Source organism: Lagopus leucura, unplaced genomic scaffold, assembly GCF_019238085.1.
Source record: "Lagopus leucura isolate 7727_CA_CO unplaced genomic scaffold, USGS_WTPT01 Super-Scaffold_702, whole genome shotgun sequence".
In the NCBI taxonomy this organism is placed as follows: domain Eukaryota; kingdom Metazoa; phylum Chordata; class Aves; order Galliformes; family Phasianidae; genus Lagopus; species Lagopus leucura.
In genome coordinates this window covers 904,785-919,242 of record NW_024962254.1, presented here as the reverse complement: position 1 = coordinate 919,242, position 14,458 = coordinate 904,785, and the positions used below count along the sequence as shown (strand labels likewise).

General features: G+C 43.6%; 1 protein-coding gene across 1 annotated transcript in view; it reads right to left on the bottom strand.

The window, feature by feature from the left end:
- Positions 1-14,458, bottom strand: part of MYO7A (myosin VIIA) — a 79,991-nt gene that overhangs the window by 52,495 nt on the left and 13,038 nt on the right. The window contains exons 2-3 of the mRNA XM_042862570.1: positions 7,227-7,340; positions 6,006-6,158 (exon numbers count right to left, since the gene is read on the bottom strand). Of these exons, the coding sequence (XP_042718504.1) occupies positions 6,006-6,158; positions 7,227-7,340 (267 nt within the window). The remainder of the gene's footprint in view (positions 1-6,005; positions 6,159-7,226; positions 7,341-14,458) is intronic.

Genomic DNA, 14,458 nt, shown 5'->3' with positions numbered 1-14,458 from the left:
TCATTTCTGCCTTTCCAGGAGTTATTTTTCTCGAGCTTCTCAACAAAGGACTCAAGGCCTTAGCCTTCTCACTCAGATCAGTTCTGAGGTTAGGAGGTTTGGACATATCCCAGCTCAAGTCTGAGAGTAAAGATGCCGTCCTCCAATTTCAATTGTCTAAAAAGTACTGTCTAGAGCATGAAAGTCAACAGAGATCCATCTTAGGGTAACCAACGGGTTCATCTCTCTTAATGACTACAGTAATGACTACCAGGCTCTGAGCAGTATGACTGAGCTGTAGATGTCCTTGTTCATCGCAGGGAAGTTGCACCAGCTGTTCTTCACTCAGAGGGTGGTGACACACTGCCTAAGGAGGTTGTGGATGCCCCAAACCTGGAGGCATTCAAGGCCAGGCTGGATGTGGCTCTGGGCAGCCTGGTCTGCTGGTTGGTGACCCTGCACGTAGCAGGGGGTTGAACACAGATGATCATTGTGGTCCTTTTCACCCAGTCCATTCTGTGATTCTATGATTCCATGATCTTTAAAAGTTCTTTCCAACTCAAATGAATCTATAATTCTATGAAAAATGAATCCATTTGCATTCTCTAGGCTAACTTTTGACAACTAATGTTATGAAAGCTGAATCTCCCCTTTCATTTCTCAGGAGATCAGTTACAAAAGTGTCCCCACTGCTGCAAATATTTTTCCAGGAAAAAGCAACAACAAAAAACAACAAAAACCCTCATCATTTCAATATAAAAATATATCCTTTCAGCTGCATGACCTAAAACAAACAAACAAAAAAGCCTTTGGAACAAGGAACCAAAGTGTCTCAGGTAAGGATGCTTATATAGCCTGTAGATAACACAGCCCCAGGATGAGTTAACTTCATCAAAACATCAAAACTTGTTATCTCTGAATCATGAAGGAATGGGCTTCAGTGGAGATAGGTGGTAATTTCTTTATTAACTACCCGCTTCCCGCCTGCTCCAGCTTCTTGAAAGGCAGCCGGTAGGTGGCAGTTGTGTTCTGCATTAGGGATGCTGGAAGCCCTTAGGGGCTGGCACATTGCGGGCCCCGTGGGCAACACCAGAGAACAGATTTCTGTTCAGCCCAGGTGAAATTTGAATTTATAGAAGCAACTAATAGAGAAAGTTGTGGTCTTCTCTGTAATAGCAGAGTAAATGTCAGGAAAGGAGAAAAGCTCCCAAAGCCCAAGGACAAAACTGTCACAAATACAAAGGGTGGAAATTGGCTGTGAAATAACAGACTGGGTGTTAGAAGAAGCTACTGAAGTAGGGAAGCACCAAAGTCCCTGAGCAGCCTTCTGCAGTGACAGAGAAGGTAAATCTAGCGTTCAGAGAAGGACTGAGCTCAATTTCTGGGTGTCCTTATGACACCAAGGTTGCCACTGACCCTTGAGTTTCCTTCCAGCACTGGGTGAGAGACTTAGAACACAGTTTTCCTCTTCATAATTCATTACCAGGTTAATTTGAGGAGTATTTCTAGTCTTCCTTAAGCATCTTCTCAAGATTTGACACTTTGCAGAGATTTCTGAAATCTCTGTGTTTCAGCCACATTGGTCTGACCTACCCAAACACAGCCAGCAAGCTTATGAAAGGAGTTAACCATTAGTTGCAGGAATGCACTTCCTGGATGCTCTTGTTGACCCTTCCCTTGTGATTTACAAAAGACTTTGTCAGCACAAACCCCTGTACTATTGCTTGCTTTCCTAGGTCATTCCTAGTTGATGAATGTTCACAGTTTGCCCACTTCCCATGAAAAACTTTGTCTGCTTTGCTGATGACAGGCCAAAGGGCACCTCCAAGGAAGTATTATCTCTTTGGTTTCTATTGCTGGGTGAGAGCAAAGCCATTCTGTATCAGGAAAACCAAGTGTTGCTGATAGGAAGAGGCTCTGCTGTAGCGGGCCACTTACATCAGAAACCAAATTCATTACTGCCTGCATGACCTACATCTTAAATAGCCCCAAACAAAATCCTTTCTGAGCCTGCTTCCCTCACTGCTCAGAGCACTGTGGCTGACTTCATCTGGATTTTTATGTGGTTAAAGCTCTACCAAACTTTTCTGCATTTTGGCAACAAGAAAGCAACAGCAGACATGGCTTTCATCTCTAGATAAAGAGATTTAACCTTACTCAAAGTCCAAACTCCCCACCAAATAACCTTGCTATTCAGCATGGTTTCCCCCACTGTGTACAAACCAAACCTCAGGCAAAAACACCCTTGTAGAAGTTTTTTTCATTTGGTTGCACAAGTTTTGTTGTTTTTTTTTTTTTTCCCTGCAAGCTGAGATAATTACTGAGAAGCGCTTAAAGCTTTAATCATGCAATACTGCATTGACAGACTGGGGACTTTCCAGCTCTGGGAAGGTCACAACGTCACCACGAGGGCCAAGCTCTGCTGCAAATGGGATGATGCTCTCAATGCATTTGTGAGGCAGCAGCAATGGTAGTGTGCAAATGAAATGAAAACGCAACAGAACAGAAACAAGTGATCCAACGGATGGGCATAAGAATGATTACAAATGACATCTCCAAGAGTCATTACTTACCCTCCCGCCGCAGTTTGTCTTATAAATGTGAGGGAGGAGAAAAAGGAAAATTATATTTTATTAGAGCAGAATGATACCTTACATAAAGCTATGGAGATGAAACAAGAGGACTGGATACCTATTGGAAAGTTAGCCTTCACTCAGGGGGCTCAGAAATTCTTTCAAATAGTGAAGGCAAAGTCACCAAACTTTGAGACTATACAAATTATACCTCAGAAATACAAACCAACGACCAAACAACCAACCAAAGCACCACCAAAAAACCCCAACACTTCATAGAACTGGGTATGCCTACACTTCTTGGCTTTGCAAAACTGCCATCAACATTTACCGTGCTCATTACAAATGTACTCCTGCTAGTGTCTCCATTCTTAAAAGATGAGGATCTAAAGTTGAATTCCTGACCCTGTAATAACACTCACAGAGACAGGGTTGGTTTGCATATATCTCTGTCAAGCTACATGCTCTATGTCATTCCCTGTTCATTGCAGGGGAGTTGGAGTAGATGACCTTCAAGGGACCCTTCCAATTCAAATGATTCTATGATTCTCAATGTCATTCTGATGCTGATATTACACTAGCTGCTCTGTGGTGTCCAGGATCGCATGCTGCCACTTCAAAGCCATTAGTGATGTGGAGTAATCAAAGCACAGTAACTTGGGACCTCTCTGATAAATGCAAGTGGTTTACTGCATGGAGCAGGACTAGCCCAAGGAGTGGGTTCTATTGTTCTATACAGATTCCATTATATTCTATGAATACAACATGTCCATTTTATCATACAATCATTTTGTGATTCTATGAAGATCATTCTATTATTCTATGAATAGGTTGTAATAAAGGAACCTAGTAAAGAACCACCTGCTAAAATTATTTGGTGAGAAAAAGAGCTCCTTTAAGCTGCTATTCTCCAAGGATGTACTCATGTGACATACTGCAAAAATAACAACCAAATGTACCTTAGTCTCAGAAAACCAAAGAGCTGTGAAACTCAAGCTCTGGATACAGCCTAAAATCAGATGAACATGCTCCAGGCAGTGTTTGCCTAGTGCTGTGAAGGCAGGTGGAGTGATCAGTTACAATTAGATCAGGGCAAATGGCCACCCCTTATGCAGCAGCAGCCCTGCAGTACACCTAGCTCTGAGACCATCAGACTCAAAGAACTCACGGAGAAACCATAATGTTCATGGATTACTCAACCCAAATCACTGCCCAATCTCTCACCTCTGGGTTAGCAGCTGCCCTTTGCATTAGCACTTGTTAGCATGACTCTGCCAAACATCATTCATTCATGTTCATAATCTCCCTGGATGTCTGTGAATGGCTTAGTGAGGGAGCTCAGAGGCAGAGCTTTTGTGAAGGAGAAGCTTTTATCTGTGGACAGTCTGGTATTATACATGTGAAATCTTATCCAAGGACTTCAATTTGCAAGGCAACAGACATTTGCCTGATGGCTTAGGGACCCCCAGGAGAGATACACAGACATCACTGAAAAAATATCCAGCATGATCCCAAATTTCTCACAGAGACACATGGGATTTCCCTTGGTACCATTACGGAGTGTCCACAAACAGAAGAAAAGGGGTAATGCTGAACAGATATGAAAAGCCTGTTCTCTGAATGAGCCAGTCACCTCCAACTATTGGCTAGCTGTCCATCTTAGGTGGCATCCAGGTTGCCTGAATTCACTTATTCACGTGAGTATGACATCAAACTTAGAAGCTGGACAGGTGCTTAGCTGGAATTTGGACTGTAGATGTCCAACCTTAACTTTCCTTCCAACATGTTTTCAAGGATATCTGAGCCCCAGCCAGCTCTAAAGCAATTCACCTCATCCACCAGATACCTATGTCTAGACAGACAAAAGGCAATCTTGGATCTGCTGGCTGCAATAATACCTTTGGTGACTATCATGGGTGCTCAGTGCTCAGAGATAACACTTCAGCTACAAATTTGGCCCCGTTAACTTTTGCTATTTGATCATTATAAATGGCTGAACTCCCCTAATAAGAGCTCCAGTGAGTAACTCAGCTCATCTAACATCTGAATTATTTTCTCATTGTGCCTTTTTCTCTAAACTGACGACGTAAGGCACCAAACAAGGTGCTTTAGTGAGAGAGGTGCTTGGGAATGTATTGGGAATGTAGGAGTGTCTTTTTAGTAGCTTTGTCCTCTTCCTCTAGAACCGAAATTCACCTATGAAAGAAGGAATTTATTTTATAGAGTTGGGATGAGAAAATAGGTGGTCAACCATTTCAACAGCCTTTGTAACAGGGTGATGTGTTCTCCATCACTGCCCAGCTCTAATCCTAAACCATCCTTTCAAAAGGCACCGGACAACAAGCAGAACAAGCAGACTTGATACAGAAAATCAAGGATATGGTCTGTTAGTTCATGCTGTCTAGCAGATCAGAATTCATTGCAATTCCCTCTGGCCTCAAAAGCTAGTAATCTCTAGAGCCTTTTAATAAGTAGATCTCCAGGTTGCCTTGAAAAGGCCTTCAAAGGCACAGCAGGTACTCACCTGAGTGGCAGAAAGCTGTAGCATGGGACAAATACCCAGCAATAATATCATATTACATAGGTTGTTTTAGTTCATTTACTAGTGGCAAGCATACACTTTCCTCTCCTCCATCACCAGAATGTGCACCAGACTATCCAGTATATAGCATACTGAAAAAAAACAACTCAGAGACTGGAATGCTGACTCTTGTCCTATTTGGTTTTTGAGGTGCTGTCACTGGAAAGTGGCTCAGATCCTGCTGGCTCCCTGTAAAACCCTTGATTTCTGGATGCCTGTTGGGGTTGGAAAAGCTGCAGTGGGCCCACAGGTTGTTACACGACCAAGCTAACCTAAGGAGAGGTACTACTATCCTAAAAGTTCAGCTGTCAGGATCTCAGAGGTTATAAACACAGATGGGGTAGGTACTTTGGAGCTCTTCTCTGAGATGCTCAGTTCACAGTACATGGTTATTCCTATGTGCATCTTCTCATCCTTTCTCCAGCCCTTGAACCTCCAGCCATAGCTCTTTTCACCCACTTGGGCTGGATGACTTAACAGTTCAGTGAGAGAATGCAGAAAGGCCACATCCAGCTAATAGTTACCAAAGTCTTTTTTCTTTATGGTTACTACACCCTGCATGTGGCCTGGGTTAAACTAATTACTCTATGTGCATAAACTTGACATGTGTTCTGAAAACTTCAACAGGGACTGCGTGGAGAGGTGACCAGGACTTTGCTCATCACATGTAGTAGGATCTCCAGCTTCCCCTGGCGCAATTGTAAACTTTGCAATGATTTTTCCACAGAAGAACAACATACCAGCGCAGATACACTCAACTATTTGGGTCCTAGAAATCCGGAAATCAGGGAAAAACTCATGTGGGTTTCAAAGAGCTGAGGAGAGCTGGAAATACAGTGCAAAGAGTAGATGGAGGTGGGGTAGATACTCACGTAGATGAGATGCTCCCGGTAGCGGATCAGCAGGTTCCTAAGGATTCCTGCCTCATTCAGGTCCCCCAGCCGGATCATGTCCTCCACTCCATGGATGGAGGTGGGGTGCATGGGTTTGATGTGGCTGGCATTCTGTGGGGAAATCCAGTGCTCCTGGGAAGAGAATGAGGGCGGGGAAAGATAAGTCAAATGGAAAACCGCTAGGGCAAGGGGCACAAACAGTCCAACCTAGGCAGAAGGACCAAGTAGAAGAGCATGCATGGGAGAGCAATAGCACACAGACCACTTCTATCACTGAGACATGTCAGGGAGTCATTTGAGAGATTCATAGCAGAAGAAGGAAAACATCTTCTGGTTTACTAGAGTGGCAAGAGACATGAGACATTAGCCATCTTGGCCAGAGCATAATCTGGGGCAGCATGGACATCCAGCAAGTCAAAGGTGTTTTTAATGAATAACAATTTGTTCTTCCTTTCAAAGAACTACGTTTCCACATCACTGGTTGGCCCTTTGATGCAAAACATTGTTAAGAATACAAAAGATGATTTAAAAAAGCAGAGAGAGATGCACAAGGTGGTAAATTACACATTTATTGATGTAATTTTATTTAGGCTGATCAATTCTAAAGGACTTCAAAAGTCACTACAAACCAGACACAAGGATCCAACTGAACCAAAGCTTATCAAAAGAGATAAAGGACAAGAAATATCCTCAGGTCACTCTCTGCTTGTAATATGGATGTTCCCTTAAAACAGACTGAGTCATCATTGTACTCAAGAAGCTTCTCTCTGTTTCACTTCTAGTACAGCCACAAAGGTAGAGACACAATATTATCCTTCTTTTACACTTATTTCCAAGGACACATGAGAAGCCTGTGATAAAGTCATCAGGAATCTCCTGTTATAAGCCCTTTTCCTCAAATTTCTGGAAACACTGGGAATGAGCAAAATTAGATCTATTAACTATGTTTGAATCAGAGTGTTGTGCTGTCTCTATTCGGCTGGAGTTTGGTTCACAGTTGGGACTGCTTCTGAAGCCATGGCCCAGTTCTAATATCTACTGATATTAATGGAAAGAATCCCATCACTTTTAATCAGATTCAAGTCAAGTTTGGCTTTCAAATACAACCTAAGTTAATGCATTTAATCCTACCTGTGATTCCTGGGCCTGTGCCCACAACAGTTACAGAGCTGAAGAGCAACCACAACCCTTTATACTTACGTTGCCTTCATCATCCACGACTTGGATCTGTCCAGAGTCGCACAGTTTAACCACCGCTCCAATGGGGACATCGAATTCCCGGCCGGTTTTGAGGTCCATCCACACATAATCCCCCTGCAAACAAAGAGAAGACCGTTACACCTAGTGCTGCAGAAGGCTCAGAATCTCTTGGGAGAAAAGATCCTGAAGTTTTCTACCCAAGACATTGGTACAAGTCAAATGGCTTTCTTTGCAAACCGTGTATCATCCGTTTTTCACAGATGGGTTCTGGGAGTAGGGTTGCAGGCAGGGACACTTCCCCAGGAGGTTTTCCAGCTACAGAAACTTGTAGGTGGGCTCTTTGCATTAATACTTCTCAGTATTTTTGTCTACTGTGTGTCTGGCTGCTTCCTGAAGCTGTGCAAAAACGTTGGCAACCATAATCTCAAAGGAGAAGTTTAGTGACAGATAGCATGACGATCTGTGTCCTTTTGTGTGTTTCAGAAATGTCTTGCTTCGTTTGAGAACTTGTTTTTGTTTTGGAAGACAGAGTACAAAGTTAACCTCTATCCATTCCTACCCACCCATAGTGTCATTAGTCATCCTACAAACCTCTGTCAGTTCTGCTGGGCAGGGACTATCTGCTGACTGGCTTTGTGGGTATTAAATGAACGCAAAAAAAGTTTTCCATCATTTCTTTTTCCCCCCAAATGCAAAAAGCAAAACCAAAAATAATCCAAAACTAAAATCCCAAGCAGGACTCTTTGAAACAAGGCAAAATTATTTTCCATCCCTAACGTCAATGGAATGAGGTGCTACATTTGGGAGCTACTTAGTTAAATTATCCTAGAATCATAAAGCTTGGAAAAGACCTCTAAGCTTCCCAAGCCTAAGCCCATCCCCAACCCATCCCCACCATGCCCACCAACCATGTCCTTTTAGTGCCACATCCCCACAGTTCGTGAACACCTCCAGGGACAGCGACTCCACCACATCCACATCCAGTTGAGGCAGCCTATTCCTCAACTGACATCAGTAATCTTTGCAGCAACCAAGAAAATGTACTTTTTCATGCAACTGGGTTTGACATTGTGAATTTCTAAGGTCAAGATGCCCGTCTATAATGCCACATTCCTGCAGGCCAGCTCCATGGGTACTTATGAAGCATGCTGGAAATACAGTACCTATTTTCTGAAGTCCTGAAAAATCGCTGAGAGAGAGGAATGCAAACAACAGAAAGGATTGCTTTGAATGTGCACTGTTATGACCTCTTTTCTCAACAGCCACTATTGACCATTTCTGTGGACGGAGTGCTTATAGATTTTGTTTGACCCCATGGATAGATGAGCAACCTTCTTCAACTCCGCTTCAGGCAGTGGGAATTGGCGACATGTAGCAACATGAAACACGTTCCAACATATACTTGCTCAGACGGACTTCATCATGGAATGGCCTGGGTTGAAAAGGACCACAATAATCATCTAGTTTCAACTCCCTGCTGTGTGCAGGGTCGCCAACCAGCAGACCAGGCTGTCCAGAGCCACATCCAGCCTGGCCTTGAATGCCTCCAGGGATGGGGCATCCACCACCTCCTTAGGCAATCTGTTCCAGTGTGTCACCAACCTCTGGCTGAAAAACTTCCTCCTAAATCTTAGAATCATAGATTGTCTTGGGTTGGAAGAGACCTCAACAATCATCTAGTTCCATACCACTGCTGCAGATTGGATTGCGTGCCACTACCCAGACTACACACCTGTCACAGTGATGGCAGGTCACACCAGGGATCAACACCTAGAGAAATGATACACACAATGATTCACAGCCATTCTGAGGTGGTTCCCACACTCGGAAGCTGATTGCTAGGCTTCACCTGGATGTAAACAGTCACACTGCTTACACACAGTGAGGATCTGGCCCTTTATGTTTCCTTTTCCTCAGTCCTGCTACAGCATTTCAATAAATATTTTCACGCAACTTGTAACAAATATAATCTGATCTTTTTCTCATTAACTGCCTTATCTCACATCCCATAACTTGGTTAAAAGGGAAAAGAACCCACACATATGAAAGCAGTGTTGTGCACACATACATTATAAATCAGCTTATATTAATATTTATTTCTTAGCTCCTTTGATCCAAGACTCTGAGAGTGTTTCAGAGTGCTCAGCAGTATTATCTCACCTGCAGAGCTGGGCAAATTCATGCACAAGGTAGGTAACTTGATCAAAGTGTCAGCAAGAGCAGAGCTGGGGAGTTCAGACCCTGCTCAGCAGAAAGCCCTTCTGACACCTCATCAGCTGAGTAAAAATTGCTCTAGGTCGAGAAAACAAAAAAATTGTAACATTGCTTTTTTTTCCTTAAAAAAATATGTACATATATATAAATAAATAGCTGTAAAGGCACCCTGCTTCATATATTCTGTTACACAACTGAGATAAAAAGGCAGTCTGCTATCCCCAAGGTAAATTGATCCTGTACTACCACTAGAACAACTCCCGTGCTTTGACTACCTAATGCACAGGCTGCTTGTCCCCTCAAAATACTATTTCTAAACACGTTTTAATGCCATTCTTAATACTGATGGAAAAAAAAATAACAACACAAGCCTTATGGGATGGGCTAAGCTGGTAAGATCAGGAAGGTCCGACTGGGTTAAAAAATAACATCACTTTTAAGACTGCCGACCTATTTCCTTCCTCCACTTTAATGAATTTTATGTAAAACCCATAAGTCAGTTGACATTTCTTCCACTAATGCAATCACTTTTGGATCAGCCCAAATAACAGCAAATATACTGGGGACTTCAGGGCGTATCGGGGTGATTTATGCATTTATCAGCTCCAGTGAATTGGCCTGTAAGTTGCATAACCTCCCTCATGCCTGGAGTAATGTTGTTCATTTTCCAAAACAAGCAACAGAAGAGTGAGAATGCCACCGAGCACTTTACAGTGCTGACATAGAGTCTTAGAATCATAGAGCCATTAAGATTGGAAAAGACCTCAAAGATTATCTCGTCCAAGCATCCATGTATCACCAATATTGCCCACTAAACTGTGTTCCACGTTCCAACTGTTCCTCCCCATGAAGGAGGTGCTAGAGCCTTTCCAAAGGCTCTGTGGTGGTCTCTGCCCTTGGGACCTCACAACCTAAGGGCAATAACAATCAAAGAGTGGGGCAAGAGGAGGGAGCACCGTGACGGGCACACGCAGAGATCAGCTCAATTAACAAAGAGGATGTTTAGGAGGGGCTTCCAAGTGCAAGGACAACAGGGCTGCACCATGGGAGCAACAGCACCTGGGATGGGGGGCCTCAAAGACTCAGGAGGAAAGACTCAGGTGAGAGAAGCTGAAGGATGTAATCAGACAGAGGGATGTGTTGTTCAAAGTAGCTTAAAAGCTCCCAGCCATGCTAGTAGCCTGGGACCCCCTATCTTACCGCTAGAATAGTTGCGGGCTTCAGGGCCTGATTGACGTTGCGGAGCAGTGTCCATTTGCCCTGGTCTCTGTCCTGATCTTCCACCACCTCAGCACATGGCTGCATGAAGACGACTTTCTTTCTCTTCAGCATTTCCAAAGTCTTGCAGCTGTGTTTGCCACCCTCTGCCTTCTACACTTTTTCCACCATGAATGCCAGAGAGACGTGGCCGGTTTGCTTCAGACCTTTGGCATGGTCATGCCTGCTGCATGTAAGGCACCCACTGACCTCATTCACAATCTGGCTTTTGGTAAAGATCTTCTAGTATAAAAACTTCCACCCGCCAGTCATACTCTCCCTGTACAACTCGATGTTGTGGGATCCTCAGAGCAAAGTGAAAAACTTTGCTACTCTTCACTTAAATTCTTCCAGTCTCTCCAGTAAGGAGTGAAGCTTAGTCGGAGACCTGAAGGACACTGCAAACACCAGTCCCAGAGAAATGACTGCAAGATTAACAGAAAAATTCTTCATTTCCCCTTGACTTCTCTTTGGTTCTTTCGTAGTGAAAAAAAAAATGCTGCCAGTTTGAGGATATCCAGCGCAGAACACACTTGGGTGCTGATTAATCCACAAATGCAGTCAGTCTCCATGCAACACATGGCATTTAATTAACCTAATACCTTTACATACCAAATTAGCCAAAGCGCAGCAGGAACTCAAAACCAGAGGCCATCTGCATTTTCTTTAAACTGATCACCTTGAGTAGATCCATAGCAACTGAATTTTAAATAATTGAGTGGATGGTGTTTGGAGCAGCACAACCTCTGAGAGAAACACCTGGGCTGTGAACAAAAATGTGCTAAACATGGGGACCATGGAGATAAGAATATTGCACCTACTCTACAGCTCTCTCTACAGACCCTTTTCTTGAATCCCTCTTTCTGCGTAAAAAGACTGTACTCTAGATGGGGCACAGTAACTTCTACAGAAATTTAGAGCCTAAGTCAGCATGATTTGCACAGATCAGAACAATACATGGCTGGACAGGAAGCTGCTAAAGTTTCTATGCCATTCTCATTTATTAACATTTTAATACAAATTTCTAGTGAAGCCTCGATTCCACAGGGTTTTGGAGCCACTTGCCCATGACACACAATATATATTTTTATACATTTTTTTCCCTCTCTAGAGGAGGGAAAGAAGGCTTTATAAATCTTCTGATAGGACACAGTCACCATGAACGTCTGTAGATGATGAATGTACCAAACTTCTACCATGCTAATTCTGCTCATCTGAGAGCAGCAGTGACATCAATGAAGCAGTCCGAGCCTAAGCAGATGATGAATTAACAACTTCGTAGGTTTAAGTCCTGGAAGATAAGACATTCAAAGTCAGGCTGGACTGGACTATAAGCACCTGATGGAGATGTCCCTGTTCATTGCTGGGGAGTTGGACTAGATGTCCCTTATAGGTCCCTTCCAACTCAAACAATTCCATAAAGTGTTTAAGTCTAGTAGCTATGTAAATATAATGAATAGGTTGAGTTTCAAAGATACAAAGCCAGTTTAGAGATTGAGGATGTCTACAGTCTGCCAAAAGAGCCAACAGAATTTTACATGAGATGGAATAGTAATGTAGGGAGAAGACAGGTCAAATATGACATCCCCATGGGAGATGTGCACCTCCATCATGACCTGAACACACAGTGCTCATTTATACTTACCCAGAAAGTACAAGACAGATGCTCAGTCAAAACCAATAATCAATGGTAAGGTCCATATGAAAGGAAAGATTGAATTAATATGTGTAAAGGAACCATAGGATGAGCTCTTTGGAGTTGAGCTGAGTCCTACAAATATTCCTTACTCGTTAGCTTATCTTTTCTCACTACTATGCTGCTGTGAGAGGAGCAGTGTATGAACTGCAAAACAAAGAAAAAACAGCCTACAAGTTTATCTCACTCACTATTAACTCAGGGACTGTGACCACTGATCAGCTGTGCCCTGTACCACATTTCCGAGGCTGCTTATCAGCATGTGATGCCAAGGACTAAACTAAGGGATTTGCCTGAGGTTATCCTTGGAACAAAGCAGAGAAGGGAGCCCAGAGGGCTGGGACCAGTCTCTGCAGTGCCATGAAATGAGTGTGCTCAGCTTTTCCCTCGGGCTGCTGAAGATTTGAAATTCCACACATTTCTACTGTATATTTTTCACACAATTCCCCTGCTAGCAGGAGGTTTCCAGGGACTTGTTAGAGCCATGTATCTCAGTCAGAGGCATCTGTTGTTAGCACAACATAGCCTGAACAGTCCAAGCATGCTGCCTCCTGGAAATGGGAAATCCCATTCCACAGAAGGGATGGCCCAGCCTGGAAATCAGCCTCCCTGCTGTGTGCACCCAGGGGCAGAGCAATAGCAAAATCCTCCTATCGGCATCTTTATCTAAGAGAACGTGCTACACCTTGCATGGGAAACAAACAAACATGCTTAGGATAAGAAGGGGAGGGACGCAGGGGAGGAAAACAAACCTTGAGCTGGCTGGCAGCTTGTCAGCAATGCCATCCGGTTTAGATTACAGCTCCCCAGGGTAACATTAGCTCCTCACTGCAGAAACAGAAGCATGAGCCTAAAGAGCCATGCTGGACCCTGATCTGATGATGTGCTACGTCTCTGCAGCAGCAGGCCCAGCTGAGAGCACGCACACAGCGAGGGAAAAACTCTTATCCTAAGGAATCAGTGTAACACAGGGAATAGCTTCTTGTTGCTACTGAGACCTGAGCTCTCACTATGCCCTGCTGTGGTGATGGTGTGAGCTTCACTGCTGGAGACAAAAAGGAGAATTCCACCTGCCAGAGCTGCCCTCACAACAGGTGGATTTCATAACAGCTTGGGTTTGATTTGCACCAATGTGGTTTTGAGGTCCAAAGAAAACATATCAGATGCTGTTAGGGCTGAGGAAGTGTCCTTCAGCTGGTTATTTGAAACTGTCACTGAAAAGCTGAGTTATGCAGTGAAAGACATTGGGTGGGACTCCACTAACCTATATGCTCAAAATATCTAGATCTCTGCTATAATCAAGGAAGAGAAAGAAGCATTTCCAAAGTTACTTCTACATGGAATAGATATTTAAACTAAGTCAGCTGACACTGGAGTGGGTGAAGTTTGGAGGCAGAAGCCTGTCTGAAGTTAGGTGTGGCGGCTCCTATCCCTGACACAGACAGTGAAAGATCCCAAGGGCTGCTCTTTGCTTAAACTCATAACAGGCATGGAAAATCACGGGTTGGCTGAAGCTGTCTGCACTCAGGTCAACCATCCTCTCTGCATCTCTTTGAGAAAACGTACTTTTTCTAATATAACAAAGATGATACGCTGTAGAATGGCTGTCAATACACAGTGTGTGCCAAATGTGGTCTGTGAGCAGTGCCTCTGAGACTTGATGGAAAACAATCCCTTTTTCTTTTTTTGGGGAGGAAATGGGCACAGTCATGTACCCAGGTGTTTGGAGAACTGGGTCCAAGCTGAGCATTTTATTTCCTTACTGCTTGTCAGGAAGAAATTCCTTAGTGCACGCAGATGCAAATATATTGCATTCCCCCATCTCCCAATTTCAATGTCATGTGGAAAGCAGACTGATGTCCAAATGTGTTGGTGCATCATAGGACATTATGATAATATGGACTTCCAACAATTACCCGAATCCTTTGAGCAGCACAAAGTCTGCACTCTGCTAAAAACACCTGTCATCACCTCCAGATATCACCTGTCCGATTCAATTCAGCTCTTGATTACTCGGCCATATGCTGCTCACTTTAATGGGTCTACTCCTGGATCTACAGGGAGA